The following is a 25862-nucleotide window of genomic DNA, read 5'->3' on the forward strand; positions in this document are numbered from 1 at the left end:
CAGTTTACTCACTGTGGGTTGTGGCATCAAGCCTATCACATTGGGTGTGCCAGAACTTGATTCCAACCTGGGCTGTATGTGAAGGTTTACAGCCTTAACTAACCTTAATCAGCACCAGCGTGCATCCAGGATTTTGACAGAAAAATGGTTGCTATCTTGACCTCTTAGGCTAAAAGGGTCATGGAACAATATAGATTTCCATAAGAGTCACCAGGGGAAGAAACCAGAGTGCTCTTTGAAAATGAGATTATTTAAGGCTGCTGTCAAGTCTCTGATTCTACAATATGCACATGTTCTTCAAAATACGATCTGCCTCTTTTCCTAGGAAACCATTTTTGCTCTCTCTTTAGCGGTTTTGAAATTAAAACATCTTAAGTGAGGTTGCAGGTATTCTTCTCTCTATGAAAGCCTTAATCAGACACATCTAATCCCTCCTCACCCCCAAAACCACGCATCCTGCCTAGAATGCTTTAAAGAATTTCTCATATACTACTTGGCTACATGCAACTGCCCACCCCCACACAAAAGCCAACCTACAAGTGAGAATTGCTTTAATATGCAACAGCATGGGGAACAGATATTTTAGGAGTGACTGATTGGAGGTAGGTCACTTATGTTTGTATTTGCAATATTCATTTCCTGTCCTTATTAGTAAGCAGATGCCACAAGTACTCCTTTTCTTTTTGCGAATACCTATTAACATGGCTGCTACTCTAAAACCTGTCCTTATTAGTGGTTTTAAGGAGAATATTCTGTAGGTAACAAATTTTGCTGGGGGGGGGGGGTGGAAGAGGCTTTTTCATTCTCGTCTCTTCTAGGTTTAGTTTATGCATTTATACAATTTGTTAGTCTCTAAGGTGCTACAAGTACTCCTTTTCTTTTTGTGCATACAGACTAACACAGCTGCTACTCTGATACTCACACAACAGTAACACTAATAAGTGACAGAAGGGACAAATATTAGGCAGATAGGAGTAGCCTTATGACCTCTCTCCCCCAAAGAGAAGGGAGGAAGGTCAGGTAAGATCTTACAAGGCACAAGACAGGCCTTTTCAAAAATTAGGCTTGTTTTCAAAAGTTTTTTTTCTTTGATTTAGAGAGTTTCCCCTCCCCTTCCTGTACGTGTGCTGCCTCTGTGCTTTGGCCCTCAAGACTGAGGAACACCGAAGGAACTGACCCACAAGCAGCATGTTGCCACGATTTTCCTAATAAATGGGAAACCTGGGATCAGGCCTAAGACTTGGTTTTACAACCAGCCCAGCACGTTCGGGTCCCGCTTGTGCGTGTGGCTTTTAAAGCTTTACCATAAGCTAGCCTCGGAAGTTTCACACCCTGGCCACCACGCAGAGCCCGTATTGAAAGCGGCCCTGCAGGCTAGAAAGGGGGAGGGGAGACAAGGCGCTCACGGGGCGCACTCACCACGTGTCACAGCACACGGGTCAGCCCAGTGCTTTCTACATTAGTAAGAACGCGAGCGGCGGCGAGGAATCGGGGGCAAAGCACAGCGCCGCTCTCAAGCAAGGTAATTCCGCCCAGGACTCTGCCCCAGGCTGGGATTTGCTGCGCAGCGCGTAATTAGCACCCGTGCTGCGGCTTCATGCGCCGGCGCTGCGGGGAGCACAGCCAGCGGCCACCCTCCACCGCGTCCAAGCGGGATTGTTCAGCCTCCGGGCGAACGGAGCAGCCTGCGCCTGGCGCGACCCTGGCTTTGGTTCCAATTCGATTTCCCTCCCCCTCCCCGTGACTCCACATCGAGTCCCATCCGGTGCGCAGAGTAACCGGCGGGCAGGAAGAGTCACGCGGCGGGCGCCACCTGAAGGCACGGCACAGCCCGGCCGCGGAGCGCGCCCGCCCGCCGGGAACAGCGCCCCTCAGCCCGCCCTGGCTCTGCCCAGCCGCAACTCGGACGTGGCGTCTGTAGGGCAGCGCTCGCTGCCCCACCACCGACCCGAGCGCGGCTGCCGGGCAGAGACGCGCTGCTTCCAGGCAGCACAAACCCGCGCCGGACTGGCCAGGCGGACCCAGCGCGGGACGCCCCTGTGCCCGGGCACTAGCTCCGCGCTCCTGCTCCCCTAGCGCCTCCGCCGCCCATGCGGCACGCGGCGTCCAGCCCCGGTGCCTCCGGCTGGCGGGTCCGCACGCGCTGCGGGAGCCGGGACCCCAGCACTTACCAGCACTGAGGCTGCCCTTGCTCTGCTGCCGGCGGGCGGAGCTGGCTGCCCCGCACTGGGCAGGCGAGCAGGAGCTATGCCGCGGGCTGGGGTACGCGCAGGGAAGCCCAGCTACAGCTTCGTTGTCGTTACCGTATTTCTCTGCTGCGCTTAGTGCCACTCCTCCTCCGTCCTTCCCGCTCCCTTCGGCTTCCCCAGCGGCGGTGACCGGGTTGAGGCCGCCACGGCCACGGTCCCGCCTCCACATTCCATTCCCTAGACAGTGTCACCAAGGCGGTGGCGCCTGCCCCACCCCCTTTTCCCACCACGCGCACCCCCGAAGGGCGTGCCCAGGCTTGCGAGTATATGACATCTCCAAAGGAGGCCCCGCCCACTTTCGGAACAACAAACCCCGCCCGGCTGCGGTCCCCACCCCCACTGCTCGCTAGACTAGTACCCAGGCCGGGCCCGTTCTATTTATGTTTGTAGGCGCTGATTTGCATAGCCCCGCCCCTGCCTTGGGTAAGGCAGCAGGCCCCTCCCCCTTGCCCATACATGGCGGCGATGGGCGGGGCTGCCATTCCGGCTGTCGGTCGCTCTCTTCCTGGTGCCGTTTATAGGGTACAGCCACTTCCGCTGTCTGCTTAGAAGCGGCGCGATCATGGCGGAGCGCGGTCAGCTCCCTCCCCCCGCTAAGCGCCTCTGCTGCAGACCTGGCTACGGCTCGGGGTGCAGGCCGGGCCAGCGGGCGGGCGGCGGCGGACCCGGCAGCGGGGCGCTCTGTGCCGGACCCTCCTCCGCGGCCGCCGCCGCTGCCGCCCTGGGGCTGCTGCCCCTCGGCAAGACTCAGAGCCCCGAGTCCCTGCTGGACATCGCGGCTCGCAAGGTGGCGGAGAAGTGGCCCTTCCAGCGGGTGGAGGAGCGGTTCGAGCGGATTCCGGAGCCGGTGCAGCGCAGGATCGTGTACTGGTCTTTCCCCCGCAGCGAGAGGGAGATCTGCATGTACTCCTCCTTCAACACCGGCGCCGAGGACCCCGCCGCCCCCGGGGGGGCCGCTGCCAGCACTGCGCCCGGCGGGGCCGCGGACGCCGCCGCCGACGAGAACCGCCTGCCCTTCCGTAGGGGCATCGCTTTGCTCGACGGCGGCTGCGTCGATAACGTCCTGCAAGTCGGTGAGTCACTCACCGGGAGCCGGGCCGGCATCCGGAGCCCTGCGGCCCCTCTCCCGCACCGCTGGAATCCGGCCCGGGGGGCTCTCCGGGCTCCTCGCCAGCCTGTCACCCACCTGGAATCCCTGCCCAGGCCACAGCGCCGCTCCTCCCCTCGCCCAGCTCCCTGACCCCGCGGCCAGCCCTTCACCTCTGCTCTCCTCTCCCCTCACCTCGGCAGCTGCCGCCTCCGCCCCCCCCCCCCAGCGCTACCCTACCCCGTAGCACGGGCCCTGCCGCTCTCCGCTCCCTCCGTGCCCCCAGCGACCCCCTCCCTACCCCCGCTTCGCTTCCAGCCAGCGATCCAGGCCTTGTAATTTCCTCTCTTCGTCCCCTCCCCCTCGCAGCCAGATTATATGGCATCCAAGGCCAGGTTACACGCTGCTTCTGTCCGCCTACCAACTGCCCTTCAATCTGCCCTCTCCCCCCCCACCCCACCCCACCCCACCCTACATCGCGCCTGTTTACTCTCCACCCCCGGCTAATCAAACGCTTCCCGTCCCGTCCCTTTAACTCGCTTCACACTCCTCCCCCCGCCAGTCCCCACTCCCCCCCGTAATCCCGGCCGTGCAGTCCCACCTCACTGTGTCCCCTCCCACCCCCACTAATCCGGGTCATCGTCATACCCTGGGCCACAATAGAGGAGATGCCAAACCCGCCGCCGCCGCCTCTGCCCCGCAGACCGGGCAGGGCGAGGAAATGAATCAGCACGAGAAGCCCCCGTGGGGGGAGGGAGGGGCAGGGATCTGTTACCTACAAACGCCAGGAGCGAATTTGCGCGGAGAGATTCGGGTCGCTGAACAAAGGCACTTGTAGGGGATCAGCGGCAGCGACGCTCGGGCGGGTTGGGAGCTGCGGCAGACATTGCAGCCTAAGCCTGGGGCTGCCTTTGAATCGCCCCACGGTTGGCTTTGCGGGATGGGGGGTGGCTGGAGAGCAAAGCCGCCAGATAGCGGATCCAACTCGGGCTGCCAGGACGGGGGGGGGGGGGGGGGGGGCGGAACTGAGCGATGGCTGGGAGGAGGGGGAGCTGCTGTGTATGGAGGCGGCGGTACATGGGGTGCTGCCAGTTGCTTCGGGATGTAGCTGTTCCTCCCTTCATGACAACAGCAAAAAGGGGGAAGTGCTGTTCTTGCTTCTCCGGGAACAATACTCACCCCCCCCAACACACACACCCATCCCCGCTGCTGCCGCCTGCTGCTGCTCTTCACCCTCTCCAGGAGATAGATCTCTCTCTATTTAACTCCTCCCTTCCTAGTTAGTTTAAAAGGCTGGGGGGGGGTCCCCTCCTCCCCCTGAAGGGAGGAGGAAGAGGAGCTCTGTGTTGTGGGGAGGGGTTAGTCCCATCAATAAGAGTGCTGGAGCAGCTACATGGCAGGCTCACATTTTCCTGTGGGTCTTGGACACGACAAGGGAAGGCTGTAGATTTCCCATCTCTCCTGTGCTGCCTGGCTTGCTCTGATGGGGAGAGGATGAACCACCCCCTGGTTTGTGATGGTGGTGGGGGAGGCTTTACAGACCTAGCAATCCAGGCCCCGCTGCCCTGTGACAGAACGGGCAGATGGGTTATAATTTCCCTAATAAAACTTCAGTGCAGGGTGAGGTTCTCTTGTGCTGGAGCTGGAGCTCTCGTTTTGTTGTGTTTAGCTGTGTTTGCCAGTTGCACATCTCGAATCGCCGTGAGGCAATTCCCTGTGGTGGAGAAGGAGGAGGAAGACCTGGCACTTTGTTCTCATTTTCATGTTTATTTGTGTCCTTTTCAGTTTTCTGCCAGCCTCCGAAAAGGGGAAGCCAAACAAAAGAGGCTCTTTATTTCTTTTCACTGCCTGAAAAATAGTGAAGATTTGACAAAGGGAAAGAGGGACTGATGACTTAAAGCCGCACGATTCCATTTTCCCTCAAACAGACTTGCATAATCTTCCCTAATATGTAGTTTAAGCCTGAGCTTTTCTCTTCCCTGTCAAGCTATCAGTTTTTGAGCATGGATGTGATGACATTTTTAAATGGACTGAAACCAACAGCAGGATAGTTCTCAACTCTCTCTTCTCTCCCCTTCCTTCCAAATCACTTAAAACAAAAACGGATCAGTTTTTCCTTTTTATTTATGCCTTGCTTTTAAAGATTTGAGGGTGTGGAGTTTCTGGGCCCAAAGGCCCGACAGATTTTTAAGATCTGTTGCATAATTTTGGTTCTCACGTAATTTTGCCTCATTGCCATCCTTGGAGAGAACTCAGTTGTTTTAATCCTGTCTGTGGTTCATTTGAATTAGAATACAATCTACAAATGTGATGTCTGCCTGGTCATGTATTTTCCAAAGGCAGACTCTGTTGCTTTTTCTCTATGCTCGGTGCCCTTCCCTTCTGCCTAGAGGGGGGTTCAGCATTGAGACACTTTTTAAAAAATCTAATTAAGTTTCTTCTTTCTTTTGGCTTTCTGTTTCTTTCCAGAGGACTGAGGGACATCTGTGGTTCCGCACTTGTGGCAAAACCAGAATTCAGTTTCATTTTGCTTTGGATGGCAATGCTGAGAATTATTTTTTTTTTCTCTTGCCTGTGCTTGATTCCGCTTGCAGGCAATGAGGAATGACAGGAGTGCACATAGGGAGGGTTTCTTGGCTGATTACATTTAAGCCAGGAATTCACTGTGAAAATAAAGCCAAGGGGCGATAAATAAAAGATGCAATCTTCTCTAGGAGACAGACACCCAGCGTGGGCTTTGCTTTGCTTGCTTTCAGCAGTAGAAGAGGCCTCAGTGAGTAGTTGTGAAAGGGGGAAAAAAGTAACTTTTTGTATAGCCTCAAAAGGGGAGGGGCATTTAGCAATGTTGGCAAGGGTCAACGTGAAGAAAGAAAATATACATAAATACAATTTAACGTTTGAATGATGGTCCTGGAACCCTTAACCACACTTCAAACAAATGCTATACAAACTGTTGAAAATATAACTCTTTTGGGGAACCTATTCAAAAGTAGCAGTGTATCAAAACCAGTACTTTAAAACACAACGTCAATTATTCTGACTGGGGTGGAGTTCTTGTTTTGGAGGTCATAGTAGTATAACTTATAGATGGCAGAGTATTCTCCAAATACTTGTGTAATTTGGGAACATTGTGTCAGAGCTGGTAAGGGTTTTGTATTTGAAACGTTCCTGCCAGAGCAAAAAGCTGTAAGAACACAAGCAACTCCACTGCCATGAGTTGTATGGGCTGGAGAATGGAGTTGGCTTCATGTAATGTAGCAGAATATGTATCCTAATACTGAGCTTATATAAGTGCGGCTTTAGTGATGGTATAACTGTGAATGTACGTTCTGTGCAGTATGAGTAATAGAAATATTTGTACATCTTTACAGTTGTGCTTTCTGAAAGCACAATTATTGGACAAACCACATTTTATTGCATATCAGATCTAATTGTCGTACTTTCAGCACTAGTATTAATACAAACAGGTTGAAGATTTGTTAAGCAAGCTACATAAATTTAACTTCAGTGCTAGTTAAATGAAAATATTTGCTTCTGAATTTTACATTTTTAGTCAATACACTGTAGGAACATTAAGCTGAAGGAAACTTATTACTATGGCAACTTGTTTCCAAGCGCTTGTGTGTGTGTGTGCACGCGCATGCGCGTGCTCTGTCTCTATATGAGACACCTAATGAGAAATAGTTTTAATAGACTGAATGCTTCTAATATATATATTCTAATATATATATTAGAAGCATTCAGTCTATTAAAACTATTTCTCATTAGGTGTCTTTTTATGAAAAATCTCTACTTTTGCAGCTCCTTGTCTCACATCTGTATTGTAAAGGACTATTTTGCACAAAATTACATATTTTGTAAACTCTAAGAATTTTTTTCAAACTGAAATCTTGAGTGTCTATTAGTGTATTTAAAAGCTAGCTTAATTTATTCCAATGTAATTCATTTAATTTATAAGCATAATTTGTTTCAAAGGGATTTTCTTGGGCGGGGGGAGGCTGTCAGTTTAGAAATCATACTTGGGTGAAGACTGTGGGAGAGAGTCTGAGAAAACATCGATAAGAGCTTGGGGGAGAGGAGGTGGCTTAAAAACAAAACCTAAGAGAAATGAAACATTTTAACTTTAAACCATTTTAAATCACTAAATATTGTTCAGCAGTGTTTGCAATCCAAACATTACACATTTTTCAGGGTATATTAAAATTTGGAAGGCAGATTGACTGATTGCCTAGAAAATAAGTTTTCACTTGGCCAATCTGAAAGACATGCCAGAAGTGAGGGGGAACTATAAATGGTGAAATGTAAATTTGATTTCTAAATTTGTTGAATCTAAAGTCAATTGTATGTCTGCACTGTATAGACCATTGCTTGCTCACGCTGGTCTCTGTTTAAGATGTTACAATAATTTCCACAGCAATACTTGGTGACATAATAACAGAAGTAATACCTTTAGATATGAATGGCAGGGGGATGAGGTGAAGGGAAGAACTTCCTGGAGAAGAAAAAATGTGAAGGATTAAGTGATTAATGCTTATCACATTTCTAAGATTTGTTTAATGTTGATATTGTAAAACAGCAAACCAGCTTATTTCTCTTTTGAATAGGGTTACTTCAAGCAGTGTCTCTTCACTGCATAACCTTGGGTTTTAGACCGTGAAACATAGTGAGATGCAGTTGGAGAAATGTAACTCATTATCTCCAGATAAACTTTACTTTGGTTTTCTTCAATGTAAAATAACCTTTGGGGCTCTGTATATTTTTATTTAGTTGGGTTCTTAAATTAACTTTAAAAGGTCTGCTTTTTTGTTTTTCTCTTACAGAGAAGAAACATTTTTCTTCTGACTCAGATTTGGGGAGGAAGGATAGCTCAGTGATTTGAGCATTAGCTTTCTAAACCCAGGGTTGTGAGTTCAATCCTTGAGGAGGCCATTTAAGGATCTGGGGCAAAAATTGAGGCTTGGCCCTGCTATGAGCAGGGGGTTGGACTAGATGACCTCCTGAGGTCCCTTCCAATCCTGATATTCTATTCTATGTTTCTATGGTCATTTATTTTATTGCTAAAGCTTAATTTAAAAAACTACAAACCTGAGCCCAAGTTTAGTAACTGCTCTCAAAAGCACGAGTCACAATTTTTTCACCTGGAATGGAATGCTTCATGAGACAACATGAGTCACTTTTTTTTTTTCTGTAGATTTCTGGTTAAATATAATTGTAGCCAACAACTTTCAGATGCTTTTATGGATCTAATGGATCAGTATCTTTGTCAATTTTCTACTTTTGGACAACTTTTCAAAAACAATTTAAAATTCATAGATTCTAAGGCCAGAAGGGACTTCTTTGGCTATCTAGTTCAACCTCCTGTATAACACCAGCTACAGGATTTCTCTGAATTTATTCCTATTTGAACTACAGCATATCTTTAAAAAAAAAAAAAAAAAAAAAAAATCTAGTCTTGATTTAAAAATTGCCAGTGATGGAGAATCCACAACACACTGTGGTAAGTTGTTCCAAGGATTGATTATCCTCATTGTTTAAAAGGTTGTGTATTTTATTTCCAGTCTAAAATTGTTTAGCTTTAGCTTCCACCTATTGCATCTTGTTATACCTTTGTCTGCTAGATTGAAAATACCATTATTAATTTTTTGTTCCCCATGGATATAGAGCCAATTAAATTATAGAACCAGTTAGGCAAATGTCATTGCTTTTGTTTGAAACTTTTAATTGTTTAAATTTCAACTGTATTGTGTTTGAACATCTTTTTAATTGATAGAGGCCAAATTGAATATATTTTTAATAAAGTTGCCAAACAAACTTTGTGCTATGAATTGAAATGCATCCCTCTGCAGACATGAGGCTCTTCATTTAAACAAAGTTGGCTGAAGCAATAATATTTAGTGGTTTTTTTTTTTTTTTTTTAAATCTGTAGTTCCTTTAGTTTATCTAAAAGTCTCTTAAACTTAAGTAACTGTAAATGAATTAACTCAAGTAAGACTGTCCTTAGTATGGAACAAAATGCTTATGTTTCACTAACTCTTTTTTTTGATAAAGTTCTAGCATTGTCCTGGTGTGTATATATAGTGACTTTCTTTGTGGCCAGGGAAAAAGGGGAAGGGAAGAACATGTTAAACTATCTGCTGCTGTCTTTAAATGGGAAGTGTTTCTCTGCTGACATGCCAGCAGATACAAGCAAGGTTTCTCTAGCAATCAGACCGATGATGGAATTTTGGTTAGGAATGTATGAATTAAAGGAGGTAATCTATAACTTGTTTAATGCAGTACTGTGGGGTTTTATTTGTTTGTTTTTTTTTGGTTTTTGTTTTAGAGCTAAGACTACAATTAAGTTTGGAAGATTAGATTTTTATCAGTAAATGTCAGTTAACATCAATTTCACTGTACACATTCAAATGGGTGAAAAAATATTTAGGCAAATAAGGAAAAATGCTCCTTGAGAACCTATAGGAGTAAAAATTGAGTGATTTAGGTTTTTGAATTAGGCTTGTTACAAATGGGCTAGCAAACAAATAGTAAAAACAGGTATAATTTGTTGATTTCAAGATATTTACCTTGTATATGTTGACATGTGATGTCAGTTTGTTTTAACAGTTTTTATGAAGCTTTAACTTATTTAATCTCAGCATCTACGATCATTCATTAACTCTCATTGCCCTAATTTCTTGCAACTGTGAAAATTTAAATTGAAAATACCTTCGGTGACTTGGGTTCTAACCCAAGTTAAGTAGTAGTGGCCAATATTTTTGTGTACAAAACCACAAACCAATTAACTAATTTTTAAAGATATCTCTTGCCTCAAGGGGAGAAAAATCTGAATGTATTCCAGTTTCCTTGTTAGATTTGGAATGCAAGTCCTTGATTAGGGAACAAAGAGAGAAAACAGCTTCTCTCTGTGTACACAGTTTAACATGTACTGTTAACCTTGAATTGTTTCTTGTGAAAGCATTGGTGTGTAACACTTTGCAACAGTGGAATATTAAATGTGGAAAACTAGATCTTTTTTCTTTTGGTAGGTCAACTATTGGAAAGACTGTCTAAAACCAATTATTTTTCAAGTCATTTTTTTGAAGTGCAGAAACTTTGCCCTGAAATAAAGTTTACTGTTAATTTATAATGTGAATATTAATGGTAGTGTGTGGGTCAAAAAGTAGTGACACCGTCCTATTAAAGACAAAGGTCTAATACTTTCTTTTAAACAAAAACACCTTACTCAATTACAATTTGTGCGTAACATATTTCCATTGAACATAATTTAAAAATGCATAGATCAGTTTTATAGAAATGTACTTTATTTGGATTGACCTGATGAAAATATTTAACATTTATTATAGCTTAGCATTCAAAGGTTTACTTTTAATTATTCTTTTCTACTTCCTCCCTGGCACTCCTGATATTGAAGAATCATTGCCCTGAAAACAGACTTTGTACTCTGAGATTTGATAAGCAGAAGCTGACACTTGCATTGATGGTAAAATGTTCCCAAGCTTGAGTTTTTTCTAAGAAAACAATTTTCACTTTAAAAACTTGCCGTCTCTTTCAAATTCTGTTTAAGAAAATGATACCAGCTCTGCATATGATCAGATGTTTTGGTATGTAGCAATTCTTGAACTATAGCCAGCTGTCATGTCAGCAGCTGATTCATATTTTTTTTTCTCTGCAGTCTGACTTTCAGAAATGAGCAATTAAAAGCTAAACATGTGGTTTTTTTCTGGGGCAGGCAGAAATTAAGAGGCTATTGAAAAGTCCGAGGACTAGATAAACGAATTTCCTTGAAATTCAGTAACTTTTTATTTGTTGTTGCCTGTTTTTTCCATGTATATAACCTGATAAAGTGAAATATGTATAGAGGTTTTTCATTGTACAGTGCCAAAAAAACCCATCCTAAACAGATAATCAAATATAGCAGTGAAACTGGCTACAGGTGTGAAGGATAATCCATTTTACTAAATGGTTCTACATAGTGGGTTAGTGTTGAAATGTAATCTACCTAACTGATCCAGTTGTTATGCAACAACAATTCTTAATTGTTAAAACTGTGTCTCAAAATACTGCTGAAAATTTATGATAAATTGGAGAAGTAGCTGGTATTAAAACTTTTTATTTTAGAAGATATGCTTGGGGGACAAGTTTGACTACCTGAAGAATTGGCAGTAGATAATAATGAATTCAAGTCTTCAGATTATGAATATGCTGTCTCTGTAAGGAACTTGTAAATTTCAAAAATCTTCCCTACATAACAAAGGGTACAGATTAAATGTGAATTCTGATTGCCTGGAATGCAGTCAGCCTGACAGCATGCAAATACTTGAGTACTGTGCAATAACGGCTCTCATTGTTCAGGGAAGTCTCTCTGTGAACCTTGTTTTTCCTCTTGGTTTGTTGTCTAATATTATCCATGCATTTAAATGTTTTTCTCTTTATTGGATATGTATCTATTGCTTGACATGGCTTCATAACAGTCATTGACCTGGATCACTGCAGATGTCTGCTGGTGCTGTATAATTCAGGCTTGCATCCTCCTTCTAGCAATATGCCAATTATCATGATTTACATGATGTCCTCATGATGCATCATCACATCTTTTTTGAGATTATGTAGCCATACTCGTATAGGCTTTGGTTTTATTGGTTGAATTGTTAAAGTCCCAGTGTCTGGAAGATTTGTAATAGTATTCACCGACTTTAAATAATGTTACTCTTTTATTTAATTTCACAAATTGTATGAACACGCCAGATGAATGTAGCTGCTAATAGTAACTAAAGTGTAGAGAATTGCTTTAATTGTTTGAACTGATAGAAAAGCCTTTTGCATGCCTTTTAACTTTCCAATTCAATTAAGTTTCGTCTCCCTTAATGTAGGCTTTCTATACACTAACTTAAAAACGTACCTTTTTTTTGGAAATTTGAGAACAAAGTCTGAAGCACATACTGTGGCAGAGAAGAGTCACATTTAACTGCATTTAAAATAGATTTTCAGGAAATAATTGTGAAGTGCACCATTACACTTTTAAAAAGAGGTTTTTTGTTTGTTTGTTTGTTTTTTTTTATTTACTAAGGTTCTCTATTTCTTGTTGCAAGTCAGTGCACTTGACAGTCTTTGAAATAGCTGGAAATTTTTGTATTAGAAATGCATGGGCAATGGCTGAGAGGGTCTGACATTAATTGGAAGGATACAGTAGAACCTGTCAGTAAGTTTAAATTCGTACTATTAGAGCAAGCTGATCAGATAAATCAGAAGCTCATTTACTGAATTAATGTGCTAAAAATTCAGGTGATTTACCTCTTGTCCTGCTTTATTTAACAATAAATTGCCTATTTACATAAGTCATCTTTCATTGTTAATTGGTGTCAGACCTCTAATATGTTCAGGAATTGTATGAAAATATGTTGGCGGGGGAAAATGGCATATAGAATGAAATATCACAGAAGTAGGTATTAATGTATCTTTATTGTGTCTGCTTCCTTTTTGTTGGTAGTGGTGGTGGCCAATAGTTAATTACATTCAAATGATCACTTTGGTGACTGGAAAAATAAAATCTTGCATACCTTTGTAAATTCTAAGAAACAAGAAACTCCTACATATGCCAAGTTGAACTGCTAGGTGGTTACTGACAGCACCAGTAGTTATGCAAATACAGTGCACAAATTGAATACTGCATATACAGCTGACTACAATGTCTAATTTATATTGACTCATGAAATGGAGAACATATAAGCATTTAAATAACTGGCAAAATTGTTTTATAAAACCTGAAAAATAATAGGATTATAATCCACTATGGATCAGAATGAATTGGCTTACATATGTTTTAACTATTTTGATATTTGTATTTAAAACTTGTATTCAGAGCAGTTGGTGTTGGTTGTGTCTTTCATATTTTTAAATATTTACTCTGGGTGTCAAAGTTAGAACTTGGGTATTTGGTTCCTGGTAGTGTTTGAAACTGTTAAATTAACGTTTTTCTTATTTCTCTTGAAGTAACTATGTTTTTCACCTACCTATAAATGATTGGTCATGTACTCTGGGCATAGTTCATGCTACTGCTGTGTTCAGCAAATAAAAGCAGCTCATAGCTTATCCTTGTCAGTAGCAGCTGTGAGTTTTATTAGTATTTAGTTAATCTCTAGATTTAGGCCTGATAGTTTGACCAGTCTACAATTCATACAGCATCAATCCATATTCAGCAATAAGTAACTTGGCTTATATTGCATTTATACCTCATACTAGCGTAAATGGTGTGTTTTTAGCTTATTTTGCAATTTTATGACTTCCGATACCTTTGTCATTTAACTTGCAGTTTGGACAGAAGTGATCGTGGAAGAAATGACATGTTAACAATTCATTAGAGAACCGATCTTTATTTGACATGTTTCTACAAATATTCTTCCTGGAATTTTTTTTAGAAAAGATGATTGTTGAACATTTATTACAAGTATTACAGTAAGCTGTTGATTACTTATAAAGTAGTAGTTGAAATATAGTACTTATCTCTTTTTGCATATCTAAGGGACATAATGCATCAATCTGGGAGGGTGAGAGAGTGGGTTAGTTAAAACATAAATTAATGTTTTTAACAAAATTGGCATAGATTACTAGAAAGAAAAGCTAAATTTAAACATAGCTGATCTCCATACTTAAGACACATTCTGCTGAATCCACTGTTCAGACAAATTCAGCATTAAGGCAACTTGGAGATGCACAATATTTTGTGTAATGCACTACTTAATGAAATAAAATTTGCATCTTAATATTTTAGAATAAAAGCTGATAGTGTTTTGACCAATAACTAGTGAGCCAGATGGCTATGTTGTAGTTGCAAAAATTAGTTTCATTTCTTTCATTGATTTGGCTTGTAAACTGAAACCTCACCGACAGACTATAATTAGCGTCTTGGGGATAGAGTAGGAAGTCCATTATGTTTTGGATCAGTGTCTGGACTTGGTGTAGCTATGCTACATAGAAACTTTAAGCATCACTTTCACTCCTGTGCTTGTTGGTACAGAGGGATATGGGAAATATAAAATGTACAATTTAGCTTTGTGTATGGCAGGGCATCATATGTCCCATGATACTATACTGATCAGTATTAAACTCTGTGTGTTCAGTTGAGGCTACTTTAGCTGAATGTGCCACTTAGACAGAAATGGAGGTCAGTGACTGGAAATGGGAAGCAAGCCTTAAGATGGCTTGGTTAGTCTGGTCATGTAAGGCAAACAGAGGTAATTTGGTTAGTGCTATTTAAAAATTCTGTATACAAAAAGCTATTTTGATCACTGAAACTGGGGGTCAGGTAGAATTGTTACTTTGCAGTATTTGCTACCTGTCTTGGCAGGAGTATTGTTTTATGGGCGTGGGGGTAGGAATGGAAGGATTTAGGAATGAACGAAGGTTGGTTCATTATTAGGATGGAAGTTGGAGAGAAAGGTAGTGAAGTGTTTGAACCTTTCATAACTACTTATTTATAAAGTGTGGGGTGAGTGGTGATGTCTGTGGTAAGGGAGTCAGAGAGGGGGAACTCATTAATTTGAAAGATCACAGAAGGAACTGTATTTAGCGAGGAGAAGATTGAGTGAGTGAAAGAGTTGATCTACAATTGATGGCCAAATGAAAAAGGGACCACAAAGAAGCTAGTGGGTTAGATTCATTGTTACAAAACAGGTTTCTTAACACCACGAAGGCTGTAAACTGCATAATAGTTAACTCTATAAAAGCCATTTTAGAATATAAACATAAAGTAACATGTGTTTACTCTTTCTTTTTTATTTGTAAAACCACAATTGGATTGAATAAGCCTATTGAAGCCTGGCCTTCAAAACATACTAATTTTTAGTTTAACTTCACTATGATTTTTATAGTCAAATATACTTCCAGCTTATCAGAAGCAAAACCAAGACTGGTACTGAGTTACAGTAGGGACTCCTCAGTTAAAGTTGTAAAACAAAACCATCAGCTCCATTTTTGTTCTCGTGTCTGACACAGAGCTTTTTGTAGTGAAATGGACATTTTTATACTATATGGGTCTCTAAAACATTCAGCTCTGTGTTAATCTTCCTTCTCAGCAGGTTGGGTGAATGGGTTAAAATATTTTGAACTTAACCTGTAAAGAGAAAACGGATGAAAATGCTGTTTCCCACCCTCTTTGTTCCACTTATTCTTGTTGGGTTTTAGTAGTAAATATTATGGTGGAGGGAGCTGTTGTACAGCGCCCAGCACAAATGTGGAGAAATCTCATCCTTGAAGAACTTTATAGACACAAATTGATAGGGATGGGGGGGATCTAGCATATGTAAAGGAATACGGGAAGGGTTGGCACAGCTTTACTAGTTTCAAGTGCTGTTTTTGGTTGTAGGTAGAGCTGAGGGGTAGGAAAAGTTACAGCTTATCACCTGGTCAGCCACAATCAGCAGGGCAGCTCTTCTTGGGCATTATGACAGAGGACTCTTAAGAAGGACAAAAGTGGCTGTTTGGATTTTTTTCAGAGTTTTCTGCATGCATAAGAGGCAGCATGGGAGAAAGCATGGAGCTGTTTAAGGGAGAAATTGACTCAACAGTGAAAGCTGGACCGAAGGTAGGAATTGATCTCTTAAAGCGTATTGCATCAGGGAGGTATTGCATCATGCTAAGTTATGATGGAGCTTAAAGGTGAAGACAAAGCTTGTACTGGATGCAGAGGTGAAGGGCGAGGGACCTGCAGAGGAGGTTGATGTGATCAGAGTGACAAACCAAGACTATCCGGCCAGCAGCAGTCAGAACAGACTTGGAGGAAGCAAGGTGGCAGTAGTGAAGAACAGAAAACTGGAGGCTGATGTATTCAGGATGTGAAATTAGAGCTTGGACAAGAATTCAGGATGCATGGACAAAAAGGAGGCTGTATCTTGTGTAAGAAAAAGCATAGACTTAAAAATGGCTTGAATGTGGATCCAGTAAAAGGGCAGAGTCAAATATGATACCCAGCTGATGGGGCCCAGTGATTGAGAGAATGGCAGGGGGTATCCAGTGGTAAAGTGAGAGAGAAGAGACCAAGAGTTTAGTTTTGACCTTGGTCTAAGAGTGACATCCATGAAGAGGTGTCACAAATGAGATGCTAGGTTGGATAAAAGGAGACCACTCATCAATAGCAATGGACACCAGCATAAAAATTGTAGTTAAAGCCATGCTTGTAGGGAAGAGCACTTAAAGCCAAGAAGAAGATTAGTGTAAGAATAGAGCCTTAAGGAAATCCCAAAGAAATGGGGTCAGGGATGAGGATGCCAACCAAAATGAGATGCTGACAGAGTGATTAGGGCAGTGGGAGGAGAATCACAAAAGCCAATGAAGATCAGAATTTCAAGAAGTAGAGTGGTCAACTGACAACAGCCATTGAGAGGTCCAGGAGGATAAGGATAGAATACAGTCTTGAAAGTTGGCCAGGAAGAAGTTGTTGGAGACTTAAGTGAGAGTAGTTTCAGTGGTGTATAGAGTGGATGCCAGATCGAGGGGTCAAAAACAGAACTGGAAGAAAGGCATTCCAGACAGTGATGGTAGACATGTTTGATGAGTTGAAGTTTGGGGGAGAGGTGGGAAAGTCAGTAGGATTTCAGGACTTTGGCCAGAGTTGCTCAGCAGCATGAGAATAAGAGCATAGAAAACAGATAAATGTGTGTGCACGCATGCTGGGATTAAGGATGGGCAGAGATGGGGGAGAGGCGCATAGAAAGAGAATCTGGAATACTAAAGGACTGAAAGCTATGGAACAAATAGGTGGCAGGGATGTGAGTAATGGTGGAGATGAGGTGGTCAGAAGGGGGAAGTATGAGTTAGGCATAAGTAGACTAAGCAATTGCTTAGGGCTTCAAGCAGCTCTAGGGCCCCCCTATTAATTATGAGTATGTGGTGTGGAGTGGGGCAAAAATATTCCTGCGTAGGGCCCCCAATGGGCTAACACCAGCACTGTCAGGCAAAGACGCAGGACACCAGGAGATCGGATGGGACACTAGTATTGAAATTGAAGAAACTGAGGAGGACGGTGGGTTTTATGGTGGAACAGAGAGCTAGGCGTTGAAGTGGGAGAGGACTGTGGCAGGGTGGATTTGATTTAAATCAAATTTATTTAAATCGCTAGTAAAGAAAACTCTATTTAATCAGGGTTTTCTACATAAAAGTGCATTCTTGTTGGTTGGTATAACCTTAGTACATATTCTTCACAACTCAGACAGATGTAGGGTTCATTTTTAGAAGGTACACACTGTTTTTAAACTATGATTTATTTTGAAAACTTTTCAGATTAGTTTTACAGCTATGTCAGAAAATGAATGATTGTTTGGTTATTTCATTTACCAAAGGTAAGTGAAGCAGATATTTATGAAGTCATTGGGAGGTGAACTATCTCCAATTCAACAGGTTAATCATTAATATTTGAAGGATTTTCTTGCCATGATGTATTAGGAGGAGAAGATCACCAGACAAACATTGAAATTATTTTATTTAACTAAAACAACACCATTAAGTATTCAACAACAAACATAATATTTTAACAAAAGGCACATGTCCCTCGCTTCTCACATTTATTTCCAGACTTCTTCTTGACCAGATCTATTCTGTCCCCAACCATCTTCTATTCATTGAACTTTTTGAAACTTTCACATTTAGAGAGAGGTACTAAGGGATTGACTCAGTGTACACAGATTTGCAGAGGGAAAATGGAGTTGAGGTCTGTTTCTCATCTCTCTCTCTCTCTCTCTCATTTATTTATTTATTTATTTATTTATTTAAAAACATTTTTGCTGTTAACAAGCATGTTACCTCTGGAGACACAAATCCACAGTTTGAGAACTGCAAAACCAAGCATCTCTGATAGTGCTCAGTCTAGAAGATACCGAGTCCCATTGGGAGATGGAAAGATTAACCAAAATAATCTATACAGAAACCTGGGGAACCCTATAAGGTTGGGTCCCTAATCCATGAACTATTGGAACTCATTTACAAAACTTTTCTTAAACATTACATGTCTCATCCAGTAGAATTATAATTTATAATCCCTATTCCTTGATGAGATATCTTTGAGATGTATCTTAATTAAAACTATCTTTAGATAAGTTGTTTTTTTTTTTTTTTTTAAATTTAAATAGCATTTTTTTTTATATAAAATGCTTTGAGGAAAAAAATCTTTTTTTTTTTTTTTTTTTTTTTTTTTTTAAAATCATTGATTTTTAACCACCCCGCACCATGGATACTCTGTGTATGTGATGTGATCAGGAAGATGAAGAGAAGTGGTGGATGGAATAGTGTGGGATTTTTGTTTTGTTTTTGTTTTCCCCCCAAAGGAAAAAAAATAAATGAGGAAGGAGGATTGACAGCGGCAAGATCATTAGAGAAGCCTGGTATCTCCAACATAATGTTAGGAGGATGATTTCGGGGTAGCGATAGGGGAATGGAGGAGACTGCTGAACAAGGGGGTGGCTGCAGAGACAGAGGAGGGAAATACAGCACCCTGTGAGAGCCAGGTAGAGAGGGATGGAAGAAATCATGAATGACCGGTTGGTGGTGGTTTTTTGTTTTAATAGGGAATGAATTGGCATTCCGGAAGGGTCAAAGGAGGAGAAAAGACTGGAGGCTGGGATCAGGTCTGAGGTTGGAGAGGGACCAGTAGGGATTGAGGCATGACCAATATTGAAGGCTTGTCTACACTTACCAGAGGATCGACGCTGTGGCAATTGATGCATCAGTGGTCAATTTAGTGGGTCTAGTGAAGACCCACTAAATTGACCGCTGATCACTCTCCTGTCAACTCCTGTACACCACCTGATCGAGAAGAATAAGGAGAGTTGACTGGAGAGTCTCCCGTCGTCATCGCATAGTGTGGACCCTATGGTAAGCAGATCTAAGCGATGTCTATTTGAGTTATGCTATTCACGTAACTCAAATTGCGTAGCTTAGATCGACTTTTCCCTTTAGCGTAGACAAGGCCTCAGACACATCTTATCTGAGATAGAGAGAAGAAGGCAAAAGAGGAAGTGAAGGTGGTTTTGGATTTGGGCAGACGAGGAGTTGGAGAAAAGAAGGGGAAGGGCAATAAGAGAAGGTAGAGATGTGGACGCAGTAAAATGGGAGAAAGGGAAGGAAAGGGAAAAAAATGAACTTCAACAGTTTGTCTCTTAGCCTATGTAATGTGCAGTACTGGACAGATACAAGGCATAACTTTAGTGGGATTAGAAACAATTTCTGTTCAGATATTCTGTTCTAGCACAAACCCAGACATTTTAGTTCCTGTAGGTGTTTTTTTTTTTTTCTTTCAATGTGATACAGGAATTCAGCTTAATAAGTGATTACAAAACAAACCATAACATACCATCCACTTTACAGGACTTCGCATTGAGGATCTTTTAAAGAGTGTTTTGATAGCAGATGGGATAAAACATCCATACACACAGTCTTTGACAGTAAAGACCTCACTCTTGGCAAAACTTAAAATAAACCTTGGACACATGGTTGCTATTACCTTCAACTTTAGTAGACAGTTTGAATCATTTAAAATTAACTCCTGAGTTCCTTTCTAACTCCTACACCCTACAAGCTTTCATTTGATAAAATATGGATACATATTCCCAGAGTTAGGGAGTGAAAAGAAGCTGAATCAAATGTCTGCAGGAGAGCAAAGAGTCCAGGCAACTGCTTCCTCTTCCCCTGGCAGCTTTCACCAAATATGAAATCAGCTCACCAACAGTAAATATTAGTGGATTGTAGTATCCTCACAGATAACATTCTTCCTCTGTTTCCTTCTCCCTGAGGCCTTTGCATGGTAATGTTCTGGGATCAGTCTCTTTCTCTTCCCTGCATAAAGCTAGTGGATGTGTGGGGGTGTTCTCTCCCTTCACCCTGACTGTTTCATGTGGAGCCAATTTCGGGGTGTCTGCCTCTCCCCCTATGCATGGAGTCAATTTGACCATGTTGGTTGGTTGGTTGTCAGTCATTCATGCATTGAGAGGTGTCTTTGGGTTCACGTCTTGTGCATGTCCCCTCCCCCACCACTTCCCCAGTGCTTGTGCACTTAGAGCTGTTATAACAGAGACACAGGTCTTATGCACAGAACTGGTTTGTTTGGGGTTTTCCCTCTTCCATGAGCAGATAGCACCATGTGAGCTGTTGGACAGTTTGTACTTCCAGTAGACCTAATACAGGGCAGCAGAGAGGCAGTTGTAGAGTTCTGTTCTGTGCTTTTGATAATTGTGAAACTAATGCTCAAGGTTGTTAACGCACTTGAGTCCCAGGTACTGAGAGCAGGTGCTTTCATAAATATGGTGTGGGCTTCCACTAGCTCCAGCTATACATGTCAGTAGTTCTGAGCCTGTTGTAGTGGCACAAAGGTGGTGTACTGATCAAGGAATGAGACCAATACCGAAGGCAGGGGTGGGCAAACTTTTTGGCCCGAGGGCCACATAGGGGTGTGAAACTATATGGAGGGCTGGGTAAGGAAGGCTGTGCCTCCCCTGACTGCCCCCCCCTCAGAACCCTCGACCCAGCTAACCGCCCCTGCTCCTTGTCCCCTGACTGCCCCCTCCCGGGACGACTGCCCCATACCATCCCCCAGGACTTCACCCCATCTAACCTTCCCTCTCTCCTCCCTCTCTCACCCCTCCCGAACCTCTGCCCTGTGCAACCACTCCCTGTGCCCTGACTGCCCCCTGGGACCAGCCCCCTTACCAGGCTGCTCGGAGCAGCATGTCTGGCCACTGTGCCACCCGGAACCAGACATGCTGCCGCGCTGCCCTGCATGAGCGCGCAGCCCCACCACCCAGATGTTGCCTGCGTGGCTGTGGGGGGGACAGCAGGGGAGGGGCTGGGGGCAAGCCTCCCTGGTAGGGAGCTCAGGGGCCTGGCGGATGATCCCATGGGCTGTAGTTTGCCCGCCTGTGACCTAAGGTCTTTGTATCCCATATCATAAGCTAAAATATCAGCCCAATACCTATTCCTGTTGAGACTTGTAATATTAGTTTATAACCTATTACTCAGTGTGCTATAAGTCTTTGCTTTGAGAGGAGTTGAAACTGTTCCAATTATTCATAAGCCCTCTAATTTCTCTCCGCCTCCCCCTTTTTCTGGGGAGGGGACACATTCTTCACAGAACGAGCTCAGTAGTTTAAAGAAATATGCTGATATGGCAACAAAACATGGTCGGAACACTCTCCCTTTTGAACTCAGATCTGTTAGGCCTCAGCGGACCATTCTAGCAAACTTGCTCCCTGTCCTCTATCATTAAGTGAACATTTCACCATAATGACAATGAAACAGGCATCGCAAAATAAATTTATTCCACTTAGAAATATTTTAGCCATGAATATGTATAAATGAAGTAACTGATTCCATCCATGACCTGTGTTGTGCCTGACTGTAACTTTTGACAGAAGATATTTATTGCTGTGTTGTTAAACCTGTATTTTCAAGAATTTATTTTGTGAGCCTCCTTTTCAAACTTGGGTCCCTAAATATGGATTTAGGGGGCCCAAACGGGCACTAATCACTTCAGGGTTCTTCCTCTGTCCTTTCCAGAAGTCCATTCACAGCTCCTGGGACAAATAGGACCTGTTGTTCTCTGCAGCTCCCTCTTCAGAACTAGAGTACTTTAGAAGAGGGTGAAAAGGTGATGCAGACCCAGAGGATCAGATTCTGAGGCTATGTCAACATTACAGCCAGGATCGATGCTCTAAGATCGATCCACAGGCAGTCAATTTAGCAGGTCTAGTGGAGACCCGCCAAATTGACAGCAGATCACTCTCCAGTCAACCTCTGTACTCTACCCCCTATGAGAAGAGTAAAGTAAGTTTCTCCCATCGACTCCCCATGGTGTAGACCCCGAGGTAACTCGACCTAAGGTACGTTGACCTTAAGTTCCATAGCATAGATCGACTAACCGTGGTAGTGTAGACATAGCCTTAGAGTGACTGACTTAAAGTGCCTTGAGAAGGCCAGTGAGAAAGTCCCTTTGTGCTTAGGAATTTGCTGGCAGAGGCAGCTCTGCTTCCTGCATTGACCACCTCCCCATCCCTGGTGTCAGGATAAGGAATGGCTGTATCTGCCTTCTGTGGATGGGATAGTTAGGGTGGAGAGCATGGCAGTGGATATCTGCTACTCCTGATCCTCTACTGATATAAGTTAACACTACCCATATGAGCCCTAACTTTTGTGGTAGGGCCAGCTGGCTCTGAATAGAGAAGCCATAACAGGCTCCCTGTAGGCCCTCTCTCTTTTGCTCTCTGAGCAGAGCTTGGATGGAATGGAGAGCCAAGCCCAAAATTCCTAACACTTCCTAGTGTCCTCTGCCACCTCTGTCCTCAGAGTGTGCGCTCTCTATTACTGGTAATCCTGCTACTTTGCAGTTCCTCGAGGCCATTCAGCATTCTTTCAAGTCCCCAAAAGATACAATACAATATTGCCCATTTTGAAACTCAAAGTGAATGAATCAATTTGTGGAGTATCAAAAGTTGGAGTTCCTTTGTTTTGTATAGCCGAGAGCATCCAGTAATCTCAAGACACACCTGTGCACAGCAAGTTCCTCTGCTCATCAGCAATGCCTTAAGGTCACAAGTGACAATTGCAACTTCCGGTAGAGTTCTCTAACATTTGCATTGCCCTTGAACTCTTGCAGTGATTATGGCCATGCTAGCAGTAGCGTTCAGGGTGACAGACTCTTGGCCATCCCAATATGCAGTCTTTTCAGGAAGCAGCCAGTGCAGTCAATGTCCTTGTGGATATTAAAAGACCTGATGATAGTGGTGACTTGGAACAGAAGCTGGTTGACTAGCTCTTCCTCCTCCCTTCCCCTTAAGATGCCTTCCTTTTGGGGTAGACATAGACATGAGCAAGGAAAATGTTTATCTCCACATAGTATCAGGAAACAGGAATAGCTGATTTAGATCCATAACTGTCTCTACACCAAGGCTTTTACCAGTACAGCTACATCTGCAAAAATCACATAACTAGTATTTATACTGGTAGGATTTTTAAGAATAAGCCAGCTCATAGGAGTCAAAGCAAATAACCAGTAAGTCTAGTTATTAATCACTCCCTTTATGCCAAGCACAGGAGGCTTTGTGCCATCATAATGATCACTACCTGTGGTTTACTCTACTTGTAGGTAGTAATTATTTTTTGTAACATTTGAAAGGGGGGGGGGCATATTCCCTTCTGACTCGTGTGAACTTCTCACGGGAAACCTATAGAAATTGTTCTTGTTCTTTCAAATTACCTGGATAGCCCTGGGGAAGAAACTGGGGAATCAGACCATATCAACCACTGCAGAAGGCCTGGCATTTGAGTTGGATGGTGGTGTATGGCACACATGCTCATTTCTTGAATATACCATGTGTTTTCACCTGGAGTCCTCTGGGTTTCTTCAAAAGCTATAAGCTTTTGTTTAGTCTGAAAATACAAATATCAGTTATTTGCCTTGTTTAATTTCCAAACATTTCCCATTTTTGGTGGTGGAGGGGAGAATACTATATGTTTTCAGACTGTTCTAATGATTCCTTAATGCTTGTCTTTCCTCCACAGAAACTTTAACTGAAACCTTTGCAGAAACCCTCTACTCTGACTAGTGGCAAGCTTCCCTTTTTACTTTTGGGAACTGTTCTTCCCTCCATTTGGAATATGGCATGGTTAGCTAAATTTTAAATCCATATCATGATATATTACCATGCAATAGAATGGGTGAAAAACACTAGTGTTGCATTCCATGCACAGATGCATTTTCTTACTGTACAGAACTTGCAATGGTCAAGGGAAAAATGTACCTAAGATTACTTAAAAAAAAAAAAAAAATTTGAAATGGTTAAGTGGAAGCCTATGTTTTGGATATCTAGGTACTTATGAGTATAGCAAATAGAGGGAGAATATGTAGCTGTTTTACACTGAGCATGTGGGTAATTAATATTGGACAAATCTAGAATGTTATATTCTCTCATCCCAATGTGTAAGATGTTTTTATACTTTTCCTGTAGGGTATTACTGAAACTTAAGCATCCCCACACCAAGTAGGTTTTTTTTTCCCCCAAGATAATTTTGTTCCTTAGGGTCCACTTCTGCTTTGAAATATGACCAGGTAAAAATGGGTGTCACTTGCTCAGATTTGTTCCATGTATATATTCATTCACATCTCCTTAATAAAATGAATGTTCACAACTTTTGTTTTTCCTGTTAACCCTGCAGGAACATAGTTCAGAGTTAGTTGGATTCTCTTCATCCTTGTGTGTCAACAGAACTGTTAAGTTTTGATCAGTTGTTCCTCTGCAATATCACTCAAGGCAATAGGGTTACACAGGTCTAACAGAGGCATTACTTGGCTTTTAGGATCTCTATTACTGTAAGTAATGCATGAGAAGGAAACAACTCAGCATCACTTGTAGATCTCTGGCGGAGTTTGCAAAGTTGGTAGTTACAAAGCAATAAGATTCTTCTAAACTGACCACATGTGAGCCTCATTGAGACTCTAAAAATGGCATTGTGGGGCTCTACTTTTATCACTACTTTTCAAAATAGAACAGTGCTTGAACAAAATGTTGTATATTGGGCATAGCATGGTATGACTTATTTCTTTAATACTTGCTTGGTAGAAAATAGTATAAAGCAGATACATGTAAAATATTGGATAGAAGTTAAAGGGGTTTGATCCAATTCAGATAAATATAAGCAATAGAGAACCAACCTTTACCGAAGGCTGGGTGGTAGAGGAGTGCATTAGGAGTTTGGCTTCCCACTTGCATCTTGTGCAAGACCCTGTCACAGTTGCAGTTCCTGCACATGAGGAGCACAGCATCTGCTCTTCGGTGCACCAAGGGAGGGGTGAGGAGGAGGCATGGCTGTGGCATTGCACTAGCCTGTACAGCATTGTGCACCTGGGCACTTACAATGTGGGAGGTGAGAGCTCCTGATTGGCTCCCTTCCCGTGTGTGTTGCAGTCTGGCTCTAGGTAAGTTTGGTTTGGGTTGCTCACACTTGCTGGAGCCCTCCCTGAGCTCCCCATAAAGTATTGTCACTCTACATCAACTCTTTCACAGGCTTGTGTGAGAAACTTCAATATAGCCCCTAACACGCAACTCTGGTTTGAGTTTGCCAGTGTACCTTTTCTTTCCGTCTTCTGCTTGTGGGGACCTTGAATCATCATCAGCCCCAATGGAATGGATTAGTTTCTTTTTCTGTGACGGGTGTAGCTGTCTCCAACCATATATGCTACTGTGTTCTTGGTTTCTAAACCAAGTGTTTCTTGTTTGGTGGGAGTAAAGCTCTTTAGCCCGTTATCTATCTTGCTTCATCATTGAACAGAGTTGGCTGGCTGATCTAAGTTATCTGGCTCTTCCTGTAAAAGCATATTTTAGGATTATTACATCTGTTTGACATTATCAAATATGTGTATGGCACCTACTAGGACTTATTCAAGGCTGTCTGTTTAAAGAAACACCAACTTGAAAGCTTCCATTTAAAGGGAATTAAAAGTAGCTTCAGATACATCATCTGCCCTCTGGTTCTCCTGCCAATTTGTGTGG

The 25862-nt window shown here is 42.9% G+C and overlaps 1 protein-coding gene across 1 annotated transcript in view; it reads left to right on the forward strand.

The window, feature by feature from the left end:
• Positions 1-2785: 2785 nt before the first annotated feature.
• The window catches only part of ZSWIM6 (zinc finger SWIM-type containing 6), a 162561-nt gene continuing 139484 nt past the window's right edge, over positions 2786-25862 (forward strand). Inside the window, exon 1 of the mRNA XM_038401337.2 lies at positions 2786-3322. Within this exon, the coding sequence (XP_038257265.1) occupies positions 2812-3322 (511 nt within the window). The 5' untranslated portion in view covers positions 2786-2811. The remainder of the gene's footprint in view (positions 3323-25862) is intronic.

This window comes from Dermochelys coriacea, chromosome 5, assembly GCF_009764565.3.
Source record: "Dermochelys coriacea isolate rDerCor1 chromosome 5, rDerCor1.pri.v4, whole genome shotgun sequence".
NCBI classification, from domain to species: domain Eukaryota; kingdom Metazoa; phylum Chordata; order Testudines; family Dermochelyidae; genus Dermochelys; species Dermochelys coriacea.